Below are 20,009 nucleotides of genomic sequence, written 5' to 3' on the forward strand. Positions count from 1 at the left end.
CCAAATTGGGCATGATAGATCTCTATTGTCAGCACAGAGTGAGAATGTGATATCAGCTAGCATGATCACAGCATCCCCTCCTCTCTTTCAAGGTGGTCAATGCCAGGGGTTAGCACACAGTGCCTACACACCCCACATATGCAGGTGCACGAACCACACAAAGGATCTATGCAATCCTCAGTCTGAGCATGGAATCCTATGCAGTGACCTACCCCAGGTGCTCAGGTAACTTTGAGCCTCTGAGCACCCAGAGACCCAGCTATAATGCATACACTATTGTGCATTTATTAAAATCCCATAGTCATAGTGCTAATGGCTCCCACAGTCACAGGAAGTAGGCAATCTACTCTCAGTCCCATGAACCTCCCTCACCCTCAGAGAAGAGGCATTCTCAGAGCCAGCTGCCTGTTAGTGCTCCACCTTGACAATTTGAGTCCAGATGCCTAGATAGAACTGGGGGAGAGGAGCACCTCACACTCCTAAATTATATCAAAGTTATTGGAGATTGTTGATTTATCCCTCTGATAAATTGCCTAGTGATATGTGTGCATAAGTTGCAATAGCCTCTACTCATTTCATTGAGATGGCACTTCCTCCTTCTGTTTCTGGGTCCCCCTGTAGAGGATTGGGCAGAAATAAATATGCTCTCCCTTCACAGGGTTACCCTGCCCCCAACTAACACTTCAGTCTACTCAGTATCAGGATGGTCAGCAAAGTTCTTTCTCTGTACCCTGAGCCCTGAATGATGAATGTTTTTATGTAAGATTTATTTATTTGTTTGAAAGGCAGGGTTACAGGGAGGCAGAGGCAGAGAGAGAGAGGGAGGGAAAGAGAGAGAGTTCTTCATCCACTGGTTCACTCCCCAAATGGCCACAACAGCTGGAGCTGTGTAGATCCAAAGCAAGGATCCAGGAGCTTCTTCTAGGTCTCCTACATGGGTGCAGGGGACAAAGGACTTGGCCATCCTCTACTGTTTTCCCAGGCCATAGCAGAGAGCTGGATTGGAAGTGGAGCTGTGATGGGACTTGAAACAGTGTCCATATGGGATGCTGGCACTGCAGGCAGGGGCTTTACCAACTACATTACAGTGCCAGTCCCATGATGAGTGCTTTGTCCAGGATAGGAAGTGAGTCTCCAGTGACCTCTATAATCATAGGAATCACAGACTTGTCTCTGTAAATGCCTGCATTTTCCCACACCACCATCAATTTGTTTATAGGTTGGAGAGTGGCCTAGCATTCAGGTAATCTTACTGAGATTGATTCTCTGCCAATGTTTATGCTTATTTTTGTTTCTTGCGCTGTTCTCCTTCCATGCTGTTGTGGTTGGTTGCTTCTATTTGTAATTGAATACTTACTTGATTGGACTGGAATGATTCTCATTCATGTTTTATTTCATTTACTATTTCCGGAAAATACAGGCAGATCACTGGAGAGCACTGAGAGGAATGCCTACAACAGTGCTGCTGCCTGTGCTACCCAAAACCCACCCCTTCTTGCAGATGTTACAATGTGCTACACAGAAATATCCAGCATATCTTCAGGCTCAGTGTACTCCCAAACAAGAGTCTGAACTTCACTTCCCATCATGCATCACATCACACAGCACTTCCTAGTACCCAACTTCTGCTCTACAGCCACACATGAACTAGATCCTATGATAATTCTGAGATTTCCAAAAAAATGAGTATGAAATGGACAGTACTCAAGCTTTACCCCAATCTCTGCCATATTTGAATATTCAATTAGATGCTACCCTACACACGATCCTCTATCCTATAAAATGACAATCCTAAATCTTATAACATTTTTAATATTGCCTACTTTTTTCAAGATTTATTTACTTACTTGAAAGGCTTGTATAAACAGTTGAGGAGCACGTCTCTTAGGTTTTTTTTTTACTCCATTTCTTCTTTTTTTCTTTTTATTTTTCAGATAAAATAAGAGAGAGAGCAGGAAGTGGGAGAAGAGGTGAGAGGGCAGGCATGGTGGGAAGAGTTACTATGTACATAACGTATTTATGAGACACATACAAACAAAAACTAAAGAAATATTAAATAAATTACTTCTCTTTTTTTCCTGAGAATTCCCACACTCTTAAGAATGTATTGCTCCTGAAATAAATCTTTGTTTCCTGCTCTCCTTTATCTAAATATCCTCCTTGAATTCCCTCATGTAGTAATAAAAACATGGACTGAAGTCAAGAAAATAGATCTCCCCCACAACAGAGTCTCGAGTATATAAATAAAATACTGATACTATTTTAATACTTTTTATTTCATTATCCTTTCCCAGTCACTGTGACCTTATTTTGTTTATATTTACTTTCCTTCCCCATCCAAAAAGCTCTTTCTGGATTAGTATTGGATTTATATTCAACTCAAATCTTAGCACATACCACAGAAGATGGATACTTGACCCAGGTTGCATGTCCATTTCTATGTGACCAACCTAAAGATGTGATGACGGATAATCTAAATGAAGTTTCTCCTTTGTTACTTCTCATACTGAAGACAGTTCTGCAAGTCATCTCTTCCACCTCAACTGCCATCCACTGGGGACAGTTCACTGGCCTGGGTAATGCCCCTGGGAATCTCCCAAGTGCCAAACATGAAATGAAAACTTCAAATCCTAAGATAAGCAGTTTAAAAGCCAAGTAAATGCTTATGTATATTTCATTTAAAAAAAAAATAGGAGCTGGCACTGTGGCATAACAGGTAAAGCTCTCTCCTCTAGTGCTAGTATCCCATATGGGTGCCATTTTGAGACCTGGGCTGCTCTACTTCTGATTCAGCTCTCTGCTATGGCTTGGGAAAGTAGTCAAGGATGCCCAAGTGCTTGGGCCCCTGCAGCTGAGTGGGAGACCAGGAGGACTCCTGACTCCTGACTTTGGATTAGCCTGGCTCTGGCTATTGTAGCCATTTGGAGGTGTTAACCAGTGGCTTGAAGCTCTCTCTACCCTGGCTCTGTCTCCCTGTAAGTCTGTGTTTCAAATAAATGAATAAATCTTTTAAAAATATTTTTAAAAATCAAAGTAGAGACAAAATAGCCAAGCTCATTCCAGAATGTTTTCATAGGCAAAATGCTTTCAGAGAAAAATGAACTTAAGTGCTGCTAAAGAATTGTATGTCAAGGTGACATAAAAATTCAAAGTGTCTGTGATCTTTCCAACTTGACATATATAAGGTGAAAATTAGACAACACAATGGAGGAGACAATCATAGTGGGAGTGAGTTGTAGAAAAGGAGATAAAGTGATAAATGGATACTGAAATGTCTGTTATTAGCAACATTCAAAGCAAAATTCCCCAAATATTGAGTTTCATTATGCCAGGAAAATATTCAAAAGCACAACAATCATTCTAAAATTAGGAGAATTTATCTTCTGAGCTATAAGAACTCATGGAGGCCAGCGCCGCAGCTCAATAAGCTAATCCTCCGCCTGCAGCGCCGGCACACTGGGTTCTAGTCCCGGTTGGGGTGCTGGATTCTGTCCCAGTTGCCCCTCTTCCAGGCCAGCTCTCTGCTATGGCCCAAGAGTGCAGTGGAGGATGACCCAAGTGCTTGGGCCCTGCACCCCATGGGAGACCAGAAGCACCTGGCTCCTGCCTTCGGATCAGTGTGGTGCACCGGCTGCAGCATGCTGGCCACAGCGGCCATTGGAGGGTGAACCAACAGCAAAGGAAGACCTTTCTCTCTGTCCCTCTCTGCCTGTCCAAAAAAAAAAAAAAAAAAAACCACCTCATGGAAGGCGCTGGTGTTGTGGCATAACTGGAATAGCTACCGCCTGCAATATCACTATCCCATATAGGTACCAGTTTGAGATCTGGCTCCTGCACTTCCCATCCAGCTCCCTGCTAATGGCCTGGGAAAAGCAGAAAATGCCCCAAGTGCTTGGACCCCTGCCACCCATGTGCAAGACCCAGAAGAAGCTCCTGGCCTCTGGCTTTGGGATGGCCCAGGCCCAGTCATTGCAGCCAATTAGGAAGTGAACCAGTGGATGGAACATATCAATGATTCTTTCAAATAAACAAATAAATCTTAAGAAAATGGGAGCTTGATACAGTCCAAATTCTGCACATCCCAGAAGAATCACAGTATCATTAATGTTGAAGATATGTTGCTGGTCCTACCCTAGAGCTTTTTTTCAGCAGGTCAGCCTCTTGAAGTCTGTAACTGCTTAGCTTACCATGGAGGCTCTTTCAGGCAGTCTGAGTGATTTCCAGGCTCTCAAGGCGGTTCAGAAGTAAACAAAAGGGGGGTGGTGCACTTGGATGCAGCAGGAACTCTGGTGACATGAAGAGAGCCTACTTCTGGCCCAGTACTTAGGGCTGCAAAGATCAAAAATAGGATCGGGAAGCTGGTGGGAGTGGCTTGGAGTGATATGACCCACTGTGCATGGTCATGTATAAAGGCATACTTCAGACCTAACAAATGATCTGCAGACTGTGAGCCTTGCTCTGTTGCAGAGAAGTTTCAGTTATTGGATGCCTGGGCAGCTGGACATTAAAGATCTCTACGATGAGAATTATAAAACCTTAAAGAAAGAAATAGAAGAGGACACCAAAAAATGGAAACATCTTCCATGCTCATGGATTGGAAGAATCAATATCATCAAAATGTCCATTCTCCCAAAAGCAATTTATACATTCAATGCAATACCAATCAAGATACCAAAGACATTCTTCTCAGATCTAGAAAAAATGATGTTGAAATTCATATGGAGACACAGGAGACCTTCAATAGCTAAAGCAATCTTGTACAACAAAAACAAAGCCAGAGGTATCACAATACCAGATTTCAGGACATACTACAGTGTAGTGGAATGAGAAGGCCATGCCAAGGTGGCCACTGGCAAGCGAGCGTCAGTTAGTCAGGAATGGCTTTGAAACTGCCTGGTGACAGGCTGTGATTGGATGGCTATGGAAACTGCCTGGCAACAGGCTGTGATTGGTTGGGGTATAGACCGCCCCTTGACCAGATTGGCTGGTCTTGGCTATATAAGCTTTGTATCAACTGTAATAAACGAGTCTGCAGGCTGCTCGCCTCAAGCCTGCTCTCACCAGACTCCCGGGGTCTGTGTGTTGACTCTGCGCCTCTTGCCCCCACCACGCTGCTCTTCTCAGAAACGAACCCACTGCAACATTGTAGAGAATTCAACGGCTACACTACAGGGCAGTTGTTATCAAAACAGCATGGTACTGGTACAGAAACAGATGGATAGACCAATGGAACCGAAAAGAAACACCAGAAATCAATCCAAACATCTACAGCCAACTTATATTTGATCAAGGATCTAAAACCAATTCCTGGAGCAAGGACAGTCTATTCAATAAATGGTGCTGGGAAAACAGGATTTCGATGTGCAGAAGCTTGAAGCAAGACCCCTACATTACACCTTACACAAAAATCTACTCAACTGCCCGGTGCCGCAGCTCACTAGGCTAATGTTCCGCTTGCGGCGCCAGCACCCTATGTTCTAGTCCCGGTTGCGGCACCAATTCTGTCCCGGTTGCTCCTCTTCCAGTCCAGCTCTCTGCTGTGGCCCAGGAGTGCAGTGGAGGATGGGCCCGGTCCTTAGGCCCTGTACCTGCATGGGAAACCAGGAGGAGGAACCTGGCTCCTGGCTTTGGATCAGCACAGCATGCCTGCTGCAATGCACCAGCTGTAGCAGCCACTTGGAGGGTGAACCAATAGAAAAAGGAAGACTTTTCTCTCTGTCTCTCTCTCTCTCTCTCACTGTCTCACTCTGCCTGCCCCCCCCCAAAAAAAAAAAAACTCCACTCAACATGGATTAAAAACCTAAATCTATGACCTGACACCATCAAATTGTTAGAGAACATTGGAGAAACCCTGCAAGATATAGGCACAGGCAAAGACTTCTTGGAAAAGACCCCAGAGGCACAGGCAGTCAAAACCAAAATTAACATTTGGGATTGCATCAAATTGAGAAGTTTCTGTACTTCAAAAGAAACAGTCAGGAAAGTGAAGAGGCAACCAACAGAATGGGAAAAAATATTTGCAAACTATACAACAGATAAAGGATTGATAACCAGAATCTACAAAGAAATCAAGAAAATCCACAACAACAAAACAAACAACCCACTTAAGAGATGGGCCAAGGACCTCAATAGACATTTTTCAAAAGAGGAAATCCAAATGGCCAACAGACACATGAAAAAATGTTCAAGATCACTAGCCATCAGAGAAATGCAAATCAAAACCACAATGAGGTTTCACCTCACCCCGGTGAGAATGGCTCACATCCAGAAATCTACCAACAGCAGATGCTGGAGAGGATGTGGGGAAAAAGGGACTGTTGGTGGGAATGCAAACTGGTTAAGCCACTATGGAAGTCACTATGGAAGTCAGTCTGGAGATTCCTCAGAAACCTGAACATAACCCTACCATACAACCCAGCCATCCCACTCCTTGGAATTTACCCAAAGGAAATTAAATTGGCAAACAAAAAAGCTGACTGAACCTTAATGTTTATTGCAGCTCAATTCACAATAGCTAAGCCCTGGAATCAACCCAAATGCCCATCAACAGTAGACTGGATAAAGAAACTATGGGACATGTACTCTATAGAATACTATACAGTAGTCAAAAACAATGAAATTCAGTCATTTGCCACAAGATGGAGGAATCTGGAAAACATCATGCTGAGTGAAATAAGCCAGTCCCAAAGGGACAAATATCATATGTTCTCCCTGATTTGTAACAACTAACCGAGCACCAAAAAGGAAACCTGTTGAAGTGAAAGGGACACTATGAGAAATGGTAACTTGATCAGGCCTTGCCCTGACTGTTGATGAACAACTTAATACTTTATCCCTCCTAGTATTTTTGTTTGTTTATTTGTTCTACTTAATACTATTGGTTTAATTCTGTAATTAATACACTGTTTTACTTAAGTGTTGATACTTAACTGAAAAGTAATCCCTGTTAAATATAAGAGTGGGAATAAGAGAGGGAAGAGATATACAGTTTGGGACATGCTCAATCAGACTTGCCCCAAACAGTAGAATTAGAAACATACCAGGGGATTCCAATTCAATCCCATCAAGGTGGCATGTACCAATGCCATCTCACTAGTCCAAGTGATCAATTTCAGTTCAGAATTGATAGGAGTAAGAGTCAAAGGGATCACATAAACAAGACTAATGTCTGCAAATACTAACCGATAGGATAAAAAAGGGAAAGATCCAACATGGGAAGCGGGATGCACAGCAGACTCACAGAATGGTGGATGTCCTAAACAGCACTCTGGCCTCAGAATCAGCCCTTAAGGCATTCGAATCTGGCTGAAAAGCCCATGAGAGTATTTCAGGCATGGAAAGCCAAGACACTCTGGGGGAAAAAGAAATGACCTAAATGAAAGATCTCTGTGAGTGAGATCCCATTGGAAAAAAACAGGCCATCAAAGAAGGAGGCACCTTTCTCTGAAGGGAGAGAACTTCCAATTTGACTATGACCTTATCTAAACAGGATCAGAGTCCGTGAACTCAAAAGGCCTCTATAGCCTTAGTAACTGATGACAAGAGCCTAGGGTGATTACTGATGCCATAAACAAGAGTGTCAATTTGTTAAGTCAACAACAGGAGTCACTGTTCACTTACTCCTCATGTACAATCTCTGTCCTTAATGTCCTGTACATTGTGACTTAATGCTATAACTAGTACTGAAACAGTACTTTACACTTTGTGTTTTTGTGTGGGTGCAAATTGTTGAAATCTTTACTTAATATATACTAAAATGATCTTCTGAATATAAAGATAATTGAAAATGAATCTTGATGTGAATGGAAGGGGAGAGGGAGTGGGAGAGGGGAGGGTTGTGGGTGGGAGGGAAGTTATGGGGGCAAAAGGCATTGTAATCCATAAGTTGTACTTTGGAAATTTATATTCATTAAATAAAAGTGAAAAGAAACACCAATGGGTAATTAGTACTAGTTATAGATGAAGGCAATTTTATTTTTAACTGAATTCAGACATATAATATCGGCATCTTAAGTCATTTAGGGGTAACTGCTAAATGTAAAATTGGGTAAAGGCAAGTGCGATAAATGCATCTAAAGTTAAACTTTAGTACTCTCAGCACATTATATTCTATAGAAAAAACTATTTGGGTTTGTTAACAAATGTTTTCTTAAACTATCAATGAAAAATAGTTCAGCACTTCTTAAAAGTAGCTTAGGCTGAAATTTGATGTTACCTTATTTTAAAAATGTCTTAATTTATAGAACAGGTTATTTTAAAATGTATATGAAGGAAGGTGAAGAAGGAAAGAGTATTCTTGATAAGGAAGGGTAAGAAACTTAAGAGTTTTTTGAATAAAGAAAGAACATGGTCTGTAAGAATTTCTTTATCCTGATGGAATTTACTCTATACTGGAATGGAAATGATAGAACATTTCAAGTAAGTTGAAAAGTGTGTGTGGAAGTCACAGAAGGTTATGAAAAAAAATTTTTTTGGATACAAAAAGATATTAATCTTTCTCTTTGATATAGAATTAGAATCTGATCCTCTGGTAAAGCAATGAGTTAATCTATGTTCCTAATCCTGTATATATATGAAATACATGAAACTTGTATAACAAATAAAATTTTTAAAAAATAATAAAAGTAAAATAAAACATGTTGAAAATTTATGGGTTACAATCAAATCACTTAACATAAGGATATTATTATTGCAGGTGTGGAAAGAGAGACTGGTTTAGTCAAAGGCTTTCCCACAGTTGTTCCATTCATGAAATTTCTTCCTTGTGTGAATTTTCTGATGTCTTACAAGGTGTGCCTTCTTGCCAAACACTTTTCCACATTCATTACATTCATGAAATTTCTTCCCTGTGTGAATTCTCTGATGCATTTTGAGTTGTGACTTATTGCGAAAAGCTTCTCCACAGTCATTACATTTATGAAGTTTCTCCCCTGTGTGAATTTTCTGATGTCTTATGAGGTGTGACTTAGGGCCAAATGCTTTTCCACAGTCATTACATTCAAAAGGTTTCTCCCCTGTGTGAATTCTCTGATGCACTGTGAGATGTGACTTATGGCCAAAGGCTTTTCCACAGTCATTACATTCAAAAGGTTTCTCACCTGTGTGAATTCTTTGATGCAATATGAGATTTGACTTCTGGCCATAGGCTTTTCCACAGTCATCACATTTATAAGGTCTCTCTCCTGTGTGTGTTCTCTGATGAATTATGAGGTTTGCCTTCTGGCTATAGGCTTTTCCACAGTCATTGCATTCATAAGGTTTCTCCCCTGTGTGTTTTCTCTGATGAATTTTGAGTAATGTCTTATGGCCATAGGCTTTTCCACAGTCATTACATTCATAAGGTTTCTCCCCTGTGTGAATTCTCTGATGAATTATGAATTTTGACTTCAAGCCAAAGGTTTTTCCACAGTCATTACAGGCAAAAGATTTCTCCTCTGTCTGAATTCTCTGATGTTTGCGGAGGTCTGACTTGCACAAAATGGCTTTTCCACCATCATTACATTCATGAGACTTCTCCCCTGTGTGAATTCTCTGATGTGTTATGAGGTATGATTTCTGGAAAATGGCTTTTCCATGCTCATTACATTCATGAAGTTGCTTCTTTGTGTGAATTTTCTGATGTCCAATGAGATCTGCCTTCTGGGAAGTAGGTTCTCCATATTCACTACACACATGGGGGTTTTCCTGTGTTTGAATACTGTGATGGATGGCATGGCAGGACTTAAAATTGAATGATTTTCCACAAGGTTTACATGCATAAGGTTTTTTCCCTATATGAGCTCTCTGATTTATTGTAAGACCTGATTTGTAAGTGAGAGGTTCCATACACCATATGTCTTCATAGAGTTTCTCTCCTGTGTTAGTTTGTTGGTGCTTATTGAGGTTAGTATTTTTATGGAAACTTTTTTCTATTTGACTTTTCTTTCCAACAGTTTCTTTCCAACAAGTTTCTCCCATATGAACCCTCTCAAATATCTTCTTCTTTTTGAAACCTTTCCCTTTTCCACTATGTTCAAATGACTGTGCCACAGTCTTCATCTTGTGATACTGATGAAGAGACTGACAGCACTGGAGAGAGTTCCCAGGTACCTTAGCAACATCAAATGTCCCTCCAGCTTGCAGCTTATCAAGCCCACTGGGAGGATACACATTGTGACATACATTGAATTCCTCAGGTTTCATTCCTGAATAATTCTCCTTTTTGATAATTGGTTTTAGAATACGACTTGAACATAAATTAAATGTTTTTCTTAATCCAAGCCTCTTGGGAGGTGTTATCTTGTTATTCATCACAACATTATGATTTAATTTTTTTTCTTGAATCTCCTGGTTGGCCCTAATTATGTCATCATTTTTCATGGCAACTGAAATGAGAAAAAAAAATGTGTCACTGAATCACATACATATGCTTCTCCTGGAGTACTAATGTAAAGGGAATGAAGTTACTTGTTATCTAAGTGTCTTAAGACTTTAGCTTAATCAATAAAAGATACAGATTTATGACTATAATATGGTTTTTCTCCTTAATACATTAATATATTAAACTGTATCAATAGATTTTGCAATGTTCAATCGTGTTCCTGTTTACTATCAGAATTTTTTTCAAGTATGGCAGAATGGCTTTTCTGGTAGGGTGTGTTAAAGTCACTGCTTGGGATGTCTGCATGCCAAAAAGTGTCAGTTTGAGCCCTGGTTACTCTGATTCCATTATAGCTTTCTGCTTATGTAAATGGGAAGCCTGTGCTTGGGACTAGATGAAATTCCAGCCTTGTGGCTTCAGGCTAGTCAGACCTAACTGTTGCAGGCATTGAGGGAGTGAGCTAATAGACCTCTTTCTCTCTCTCCTCTCATTGCCACTTGGCCTTTCACAACAATGAAAGAACTAGGTAAGGTTTTGTGGTTTTTTTTTTTTTTGACAGGCAGAGTAAGATAGAGAGAAAAAGGTCTTCCTTCTGTTGGTTTACTCCCCAAATGGCCGCTATGGCTGGTGTGCTGTGCCAATCTGAAACCAGGAGCCAGGAGCCAGGTGCTTCCTCCTGGTCTCCCATGCAGGTGCAGGGCCCAAGCACTTGGGCCATCCTTCACTGCCTTCCCAGGCCACAGAAGAGAGCTGGACTGAAAGAGGAGCAACCGGGACAGACCTGGTACCCCAACTGGGACTAGAACATGGAGTACCAGTGCCACAGGCAGAGGATTAGCCTAGTGAGCTGCGGCAACCAGCCCAATAGGTAAGTTTTTAAGAATAGACAAATATTTAGTAAAATTTCACACATTACCAAGCAATCGATTTTTTTCTGTCTTTTTTCTCCAGCTTATTTTTATAACATTTTTATGTTTTGTGCTTCTCTGATATTTCAACCATAAATATGGGGAAGTTTTATTGGATCATTTACTTGCAGGTGGAGGAGAGTGAAATATGTCTGTACTCTAAGCAGGACTACATTTAAGGATGAAGATTTGAATCCATGGTTGTCTCATGTTCAGTCTTCTTGAGGAAACAGCATTTGTGGGATTATTCAAATGAAAAGCTCTGCTTTTATATGCACTCCATGGCAGCTTCCCCATATTTCGAAGGAAATTTTTTTTTTTTTTTTTTGACAGATAGAGTTAGACAGTGAGAGAGACAGAGAGAAAGGTCTTCCTTCCACTGGTCACTCCCCAAATGACTGTTACAGCCAGAGTTACGCCGCTTCACAATCAGGAACCAGGTGCTTCTTCCTGGTCTCCCATGTGGGTGCAGGGACCAAAGGCCTCCACTGCCTTCCTGGGCCACAGCAGAAAGCTGGACTGGAAGAGGAGCAACTGGGACTAGAACCTGGCACCCATATGGGATGCCAGCACCACAGGTGGAGGATTATCCAAGTGAGCCCTGGCAGCAGCTCCTCCTAAGGAAATTTTACAGTTTCAGCTTCTCAGAGTTACAACAGGTACAGAAAGGTACCAATATATCACCTTGGGTGCACACTTTCTATTAGTTAAACAATTTTTTGCTGCAACCCAGGGTGTGTTCACTTTCTTTGATAACCCTGGTTATCTCCTCTCAATTCTTTCTATAAACATTCCTGTGTGATAATTTGAGTTTCTGGAGGATTTTGATTAGCTGCCTCCTATTTTAAAGAAAACTTCATTTCCTATGCTTTTCTTATCTTCTTTGTTTTTCAATGAAACTGAAAAGTAAGAATTCATACTTCAATCTCCACTGCTAATCAAATCTGATCCATTCAACATGAATCCATGAAATTACTTGACCTGGAGACTATTCCTTTATAAGTTCATGCTCAGCTTCATAATTTCTGATGTCATAGCAGAAAGTCTTCCTCCTGACCACTTTTTAGCATTTGCTTATTTATTTACTTGAGGGTCAGAGGGAGAGCAATGAGACACAAAGAGAGAATGAAACAGAAAGTTTGCCAGTCACAGGCTCACTCCTCAAGTGTTTCCAACAACCTATCATTTTCTTATTTATTTGAGAGGTACAAAGAGGAAAAAAGAGAAAGATTAAAGAGAGAGTTTACATTTACTGGTTCAATTGTGAGATGCTTAAAATAGCAAGTTCCATGTCTGGTCAAAACCACAAGTGGGAACTCAATATGAACAACAAGTAAGAAACAAAGTTTCTATAAGTTGCCCAATTAACAGGTACTGAAGGAAAATATATAAAAGTGTAGAGTAGGACAAATTAGAATTTGGGAAATGTATCTGACCTAGAAAAAACGCCTAACACCAGAAAAGGATTGGAATTTTTTTTTTAAATCAAAGAGTATCTTCACTAAGAACAAAAGAGTTAGGGAGATACTGGTATCCCTAGATACTTTAAAATGACTGTCTAATGCACAAAACCAGCTGTATTCAGGAATAAGATGGGAAAAATTCATGCAAAGAGCACCAGTCAACATCTGTTACACTCTTTCTGCCTTGGTTTCTGCCATTATTTGCATACTGACCTGGAAGGCTCTGACTTAGGCATTCTTCTATCATCCACGGCTCTGCTCCTTGCTCCAACTTGTAAATCAAATCAGGTTTGGTCCTACAGTACCCTGTTAATGGAAACAATGTAAGACATTGTGAAATCACTATCTTAGGTTATTTAAAGGAGTGCAGCTTGATCCAGGAGCTATGCAATAAATGTTCCAATTTGAAATCTTTCCTAGATGGTAGACTTTCACATTATCATGGACTCAAACTCTATACCTGCTAATTAAACTTTATAAAGTCTTCACTTATTTGTCAAATAGCATGAAAGTGTTACCATTGGTCATGTGATAGATGTCACTCACCCAAAGAAAACAGGCTGCTGTAGGTCTCCAGCATCACATCCCTGTATAGGATTTTCTGAGCTTTGTTCATATTCTGCCATTCCTCCCAGGTAAAGTACACAACCAGATCTTCAAATGCTATCATCACCTATGATAGAAAACTTTTGGTCAACATATCAACTTGGGCACATAACAAACACTGACAGTTGTATATCTTGTATATGGCTATGAAGGAAGAAGGAAGGACATAGTTTTATTTTAGACTTGTATAGCATTTGGACAATGACATAGAAGCATTCAACAGAAAGTCAAACCTATGGCTTAAAAGCTGTGAAAAATGCCCGAGCTGGAAGAAAATAAGAGTTTCAGATCACAATGGGCCACATTTGTCAAGGGAAATTTCACAGCAGGCTGAAATGGGGGAAATATTGACTCTTGAATGAGCAATGTTAAGCAGAATAATACAGAAGTTCAAGGAAAAATATAAGAATCAATCAATGAAGCTATGATGGGTATGAACATAGAATCATTTCCATGAGAACAGCATGCACAGGCAGTTCAAATATGGCAGAGAAAAAAATATTTTAAAAGAAAGGACAGACATTTAGTTTAGTGTTTATGATGCTAGCTAAAATAGCCTACTTCTACCTCAGAGTGCCTAGATTAGATTTCCAGTGCCAGCTTCAGATTCCAGCTCCCAGCTAATGCTGGGGAAGCAGTGGTGATGTCACCAAAGAGGGAGGCCTAGATTCTATTCCTGACTCCTGGCTTTATTCCTGCCCCACCTCTGCTTGGTATGGCTATTTGGGGAGAGAATAAATACATGGGATCTTTCTATCTCTCTATAGGTCCATCAACTTCTTTCTCTATCAATCAAGCTCATAAATATTCTTAAATAAGAGAGAAGATTCAAGTAAGACAAACAATAGAAAAAAGCTTTTTGCTTTCTCTATGATTATTCTACTGATAAAGATTTGAAGAATTGAAAAACATTACATCAAATTAAAGTGAAAACAATGGAATTATTTGCCAAAATACAGAACTTTGGACAGCTTGCATTTGTGACTAAGAGAAACCCATAAAGATTTTAAGAACATGCAGTAGGCACCATCTTTGTGGTGCAGATAAGGATCCACCTGCAATGCTGGCATCCCATGTGAATAGACTATTTTAGTCCTGGCAGCTCTACTTCCCATCCAGTTCCTTGCTAATATGCCTGAAAGAGCAATGAAAGATGACCTGCATGTTTGGATCACTTCTACCAAAGTCAGAGTCCTAAATAGAGTTCCAGGTACCTAATCTACCCTAGACAAGTCTGAACTATTGTGGACACTAGGGAATGAACAAGCAGATGGTAGGTATCTGTTTCTCTTCATCTCTTTTAATCTCTGTAGCTCTGCCTTTCAAAGAAATAAATAAATCTGAAGTAGATTATTTTTCCCACATATTCCTGATCCTATCGCTGAATCCAGTTCAGCTCCTCAAAACTCTTAAAGACTGCATTACTATAACAATTAAAAAATAAAGTTAATTAGGGGAGACGAGCCGAGCGGCGGGAGAGGAGCTGAGCGGTGGGAGAGGAGCCGAGCGGCGGGAGACGAGCCGAGCGGTGGGAGACGAGCCGAGTGGCGGGTGACGAGCTGAGTGGCGGGAGAGGAGCCGAGTGGCGGGAGACGAGCCACAGAATCTCGCCAGCGCGGGAACCAACGGAGGAGGGTAAGACAAAAACCTCAGAAACCCGAGACATTGGGGGGGGGGGGGAACAGAGGCCTCTCCCTTCACTCACCAAGCAAAACAAAGAGCACCGCGATTTTACATATGTAAAGCGCAGCCAAACTCAGTAACTTTAGCAAAACTCGAGAACACATTGAGGGCTGCATAAACTCTTTGTGTGGTCCCAGGGGTAGATCAAATGAATACTCACAGAGGCCAGATTTCAACTACCCTCAACTCCACTCCCAGCTAAGTCAAAAAAAAAAAAAAAAAAAAAGAGAGAGAGCGTTCCAGCAAGGAAAAAGGGAGTGAGCAATCTAGGAGAGTCGCTCTTTGCACAGCCTTAAACTTGAAGAATCAAGCATAGCTCTCTGGCCACACCCAACACAGCCCCTAAGGATCCAACAAAGCAGACAGCTCACTTAGAGGCATAGTATAATGAGAAAAAAAAAAAACACCAAAGCAAAAAAAACAAACAAACAAACAAACAAACAAAAAAACCATAAATTATCTCCAACATGCCAAACAACAAACATAGAAGCCGAGGCAACAAGAGCAAGGAAGACACTATGAAGCCCCCAAATGAGAAAGACACGCCAATGCAAGATTATGAAGATGATGAGATAGAAGAAATGCAAGAAGCGGATCTCAAAAAATTGGTAAGATCATTAAGAAGCTCTCAAAAACAAATTCTTGAACTACAGAAATCCTTAATGGACAAGATAGAAAACCTCTCCCGTGAAAATGAAATATTAAGGAGGAATCAAAATGAAATGAAACAACTAGTAGAACATGAAACTGTGATAGTGACAAAAAACCACAATGAAATGAAGAACTCAATAGATCAAATCGCAAACACATTAGAGAGCCTTAAAAACAGAATGGGTGAAGCAGAAGAGAGAATATCGGAATTAGAAGACAGAGAACAGGAAAGGAAACAGTCAAATCAAAGAAAAGAAGAAGAAATCAGAAATCTAAAAAATACTGTCAGGAATCTACAGGATACTCTTAAAAAACCCAACATTCGGGTTCTAGGAGTTCCTGAAGGCATGGCGAGAGAGGAAGGATTAGAAGGCCTTTTTAGTGAGATACTAGCAGAAAATTTCCCAGGTTTGGAGAAGGACAGAGACATCCTAGTACAGGAAGCTCATAGAACCCCTAATAAACATGACCAAAAGAGATCCTCACCACGACACGTCGTAATCAAACTCACCACAGTGAAACACAAAGAAAAGATCCTAAAATGTGCAAGAGAGAAACGCCAGATTACTCTCAGAGGATCTCCAATTAGACTCACAGCTGACTTCTCATCAGAAACCCTACAAGCTAGGAGAGAATGGCGAGATATAGCCCAGGTACTAAGAGAGAAAAACTGCCAGCCCAGAATATTATATCCTGCAAAGCTCTCATTTGTGAACGAAGGTGAAATAAAGACCTCTCACAGCAAACAGAAATTGAAAGAATTTGTCGCCACTCGTCCAGCCCTGCAAAAGATGCTTAAAGATGTGTTACATACAGAAACACAGAAACACGGTAACCAATATGAAGGAAGGTAAAGGAAGGAAACCTCACACCAAAAGATCACAGGAATCTCAAACCAGATATTAGAAAATATCTTTGCCAAATGGCAGGGCAAAGTTACTCCTTCTCAATAGTCACATTGAATGTTAATGGCCTGAACGGTCCAGTGAAAAGACACCGATTGGCTGATTGGGTTAAGGAACAAAACCCATCTTGTTGCTGCTTACAAGATACCCATCTATCCAACAATGATCCATACAGACTGAAAGTGAAAGGCTGGAAAAAGATATACCATGCCAACAGAAATGAAAAAAGAGCGGGCGTAGCCATCTTAATATCGGACAACATAAACTTTACCACAAAAACTGTCAGGAGAGACAAAGAGGGGCACTATTTAATGATTAAGGGATCCATTCAACAGGAAGATATAACAATTATCAATGTATATGCACCTAATCACAGGGCACCAGCTTATTTAAAAGACTTGTTAAGGGACTTAAAGGGAGACTTAGACCCCAATACAATAGTACTGGGGGACTTCAATACTCCACTCTCAGAGATAGACAGATCAACAGGACAGAAGATCAACAAGAAGACAGCAGATTTAAATGACACTATAGCCCAAATGGATCTAAGAGATATCTACAGAATATTTCATCCTACATCTAAGGGCTTTACATTCTTCTCAGCAGTATATGGAACCTTCTCCAGGATTGACCACATACTAGGCCATAAAGCAAGTCTCAGCAAATTCAATAGAATTAGAATCATACCATGCAGCTTCTCAGACCACAAAGGAATGAAATTGGAAATTAGCAATTCGGGAATCCCTGGAGCACGTGCAAACACATGGAGATTGAACAACATGCTCCTGAATGAACAATGGGTCATAGAAGAAATTAAAAGAGAAATCAAAAATTTTCTGGAAGTAAATGAGGATAACAGCACAACATACCAAAACCTATGGGATACAACAGAAGCAGTGTTAAGAGGAAAATTTATATCAATAGGTGCCTACATCAAGAAATTGGAGAGGCACCAAATAGATGAGCTTTCAAGTCATCTCAAGGATCTAGAAAATCTGCAGCAAACCAAACCCAAACCCAGTAGAAGAAGGCAAATAATTAAAATCAAAGAAGAAATCAACAGGATTGAATCCAAAAAAAACATTACAAAAAATCAGCCAAACAAGGAGCTGGTTTTTTGAAAAAATAAACAAAATTGACACCCCATTGGCCCAACTAAGTAAAAAAAGAAGAGAAAAGACCCAAATCAATAGGATCAGAGATGAAAAAGGAAACGAAACAATAGACACCACAGAAATAAAAAGAATCATCAGAAATTACTACAAGGACTTGTATGCCAGCAAACAGGGAAATCTATCAGAAATGGACAGATTCTTGGACACATACAACCTACCTAAATTGAGCCAGAAAGACATAGAAAACCTAAACAGACCCATAACTGACACAGAAATTGAAACAGTAATAAAGGCCCTCCCAACAAAGAAAAGCCCAGGACCAGATGGATTCACTGCTGAATTCTACCAGACATTTAGAGAACTAACTCCAATTCTTCTCAAACTATTCAGAACAATCGAAAAAGAGGGAATCCTCCCAAACTCTTTCTATGAAGCCAGCATCACCTTAATTCCTAAGCCGGAAAAAGATGCAGCATTGAAAGAGAATTACAGACCAATATCCCTGATGAACATAGATGCAAAAATCCTCAATAAAATTCTGGCCAATAGAATGCAACAACACATCAGAAAGATCATCCACCCAGACCAAGTGGGATTTATCCCTGGTAGGCAGGGATGGTTCAACATTCGCAAAACAATCAACGTAATACACTACATTAACAGACTGCAGAAGAAAAACCATATGATTCTCTCAATAGACGCAGAGAAAGCATTTGATAAAATACAACACCCTTTCATGATGAAAACTCTAAGCAAACTTGGTATGGAAGGAACATTCCTCAATACAATCAAAGCAATATATGAAAAACCCACGGCCAACATCCTATTGAATGGGGAAAAGTTGGAAGCATTTCCACTGAGATCTGGTACCAGACAGGGATGCCCACTCTCACCACTGCTATTCAATATAGTTCTGGAAGTTTTAGCCAGAGCTATTAGGCAAGAAAAAGAAATTAAAGGGATACAAATCGGGAAGGAAGAACTCAAACTATCCCTCTTTGCAGATGATATGATTCTTTATTTAGGGGACCCAAAGAACTCACTAAGAGACTACTGTAACTCATCGAAGAGTTTGGCAAAGTAGCAGGATATAAAATCAATGCACAAAAATCAACAGCCTTTGTATACACAGGCAATGCCACAGTTGAGGAAGAACTGCTAAGATCAATTCCATTCACAATAGCTACAAAAACAATCAAATACCTTGGAATAAACTTAACCAAGGACATTAAAGATCTCTACGTTGAAAACTACAAAACCTTAAAGAAAGAAATAGAAGAGGATACCAAAAAATGGAGAAATCTTCCATGCTTATGGACTGAAAGAATCAATATCATCAAAATGTCTATTCTCCCAAAAGCAATTTATACATTCAATGCAATACCAATCAAGATACCAAAGACATTCTTCTCAGATCTGGAAAAAATGATGCTGAAATGCATATGGAGACACAGAAGACCTCAAATAGCCAAAGCAATCTTGTACAACAAAAACAAAGCCAGAGGCATCACAATACCAGATTTCAGGGCATACTACAGGGCAGTTGTTACCAAAACAGCATGGTACTGGTACAGGAACAGATGGATAGACCAATGGGACCGAATAGAAACACCAGAAATCAATCCAAACATCTACAGCCAACTTATATTTGATCAAAGATCCAAAACTAATCCCTGGAATAAGGACAGCATATTCAATAAATGGTGCTGGGAAAATTGTATTTCCATGTGCAGAAGCTTGAAGCAAGACCCATACCTATCACCTTACACAAAAATTCACTCAACATGGATTAAAGACTTAAATCTACGACCTGAAACCATCAAATTATTAGAGAGCATTGGAGAAACCCTGCAAGATATAGGTACAGGCAAAGACTTCTTGGAAAAGACCCCAGGAGCACAGGCAGTCAAAACCAAAATTAACATTTGGGATTGCATCAAATTGAGAAGTTTCTATACTTCAAAAGAAACAGGAAAGTGAAGAGGCAACCGACAGAATGGGGAAAAATATTTGCAAACTATACTACAGATAAAGGGTTGATAACCAGAATCTACAAAGAAATCAAGAAAATCCACAACAACAGAACAAACAACCCACTGAAGAGATGGGCCAAGGACCTCAATAGACATTTTTCGAAAGAGGAAATCCAAATGGCCAACAGACACATGAAAAAATGTTCAAGATCACTAGCCATCAGAGAAATGCAAATCAAAACCACAATGAGGTTTCACCTCACCCCGGTGAGAATGGCTCACATCCAGAAATCTACTAACAGCAGATGCTGGAGAGGATGTGGGGAAAAAGGGACACTAACCCAC

General features: G+C 40.3%; 1 protein-coding gene across 1 annotated transcript in view; it reads right to left on the reverse strand.

Annotated features, from left to right (window-relative positions):
• Window positions 1–20,009, reverse strand: part of LOC133768090 (zinc finger protein 717-like) — a 78,856-nt gene that overhangs the window by 32,029 nt on the left and 26,818 nt on the right. The window contains exons 3-5 of the mRNA XM_062202499.1: window positions 13,278–13,404; window positions 12,945–13,037; window positions 9,417–10,364 (exon numbers count right to left, since the gene is read on the reverse strand). Of these exons, the coding sequence (XP_062058483.1) occupies window positions 9,417–10,364; window positions 12,945–13,037; window positions 13,278–13,404 (1,168 nt within the window). The remainder of the gene's footprint in view (window positions 1–9,416; window positions 10,365–12,944; window positions 13,038–13,277; window positions 13,405–20,009) is intronic.

Source organism: Lepus europaeus, chromosome 10 (assembly GCF_033115175.1).
Source record: "Lepus europaeus isolate LE1 chromosome 10, mLepTim1.pri, whole genome shotgun sequence".
NCBI classification, from domain to species: domain Eukaryota; kingdom Metazoa; phylum Chordata; class Mammalia; order Lagomorpha; family Leporidae; genus Lepus; species Lepus europaeus.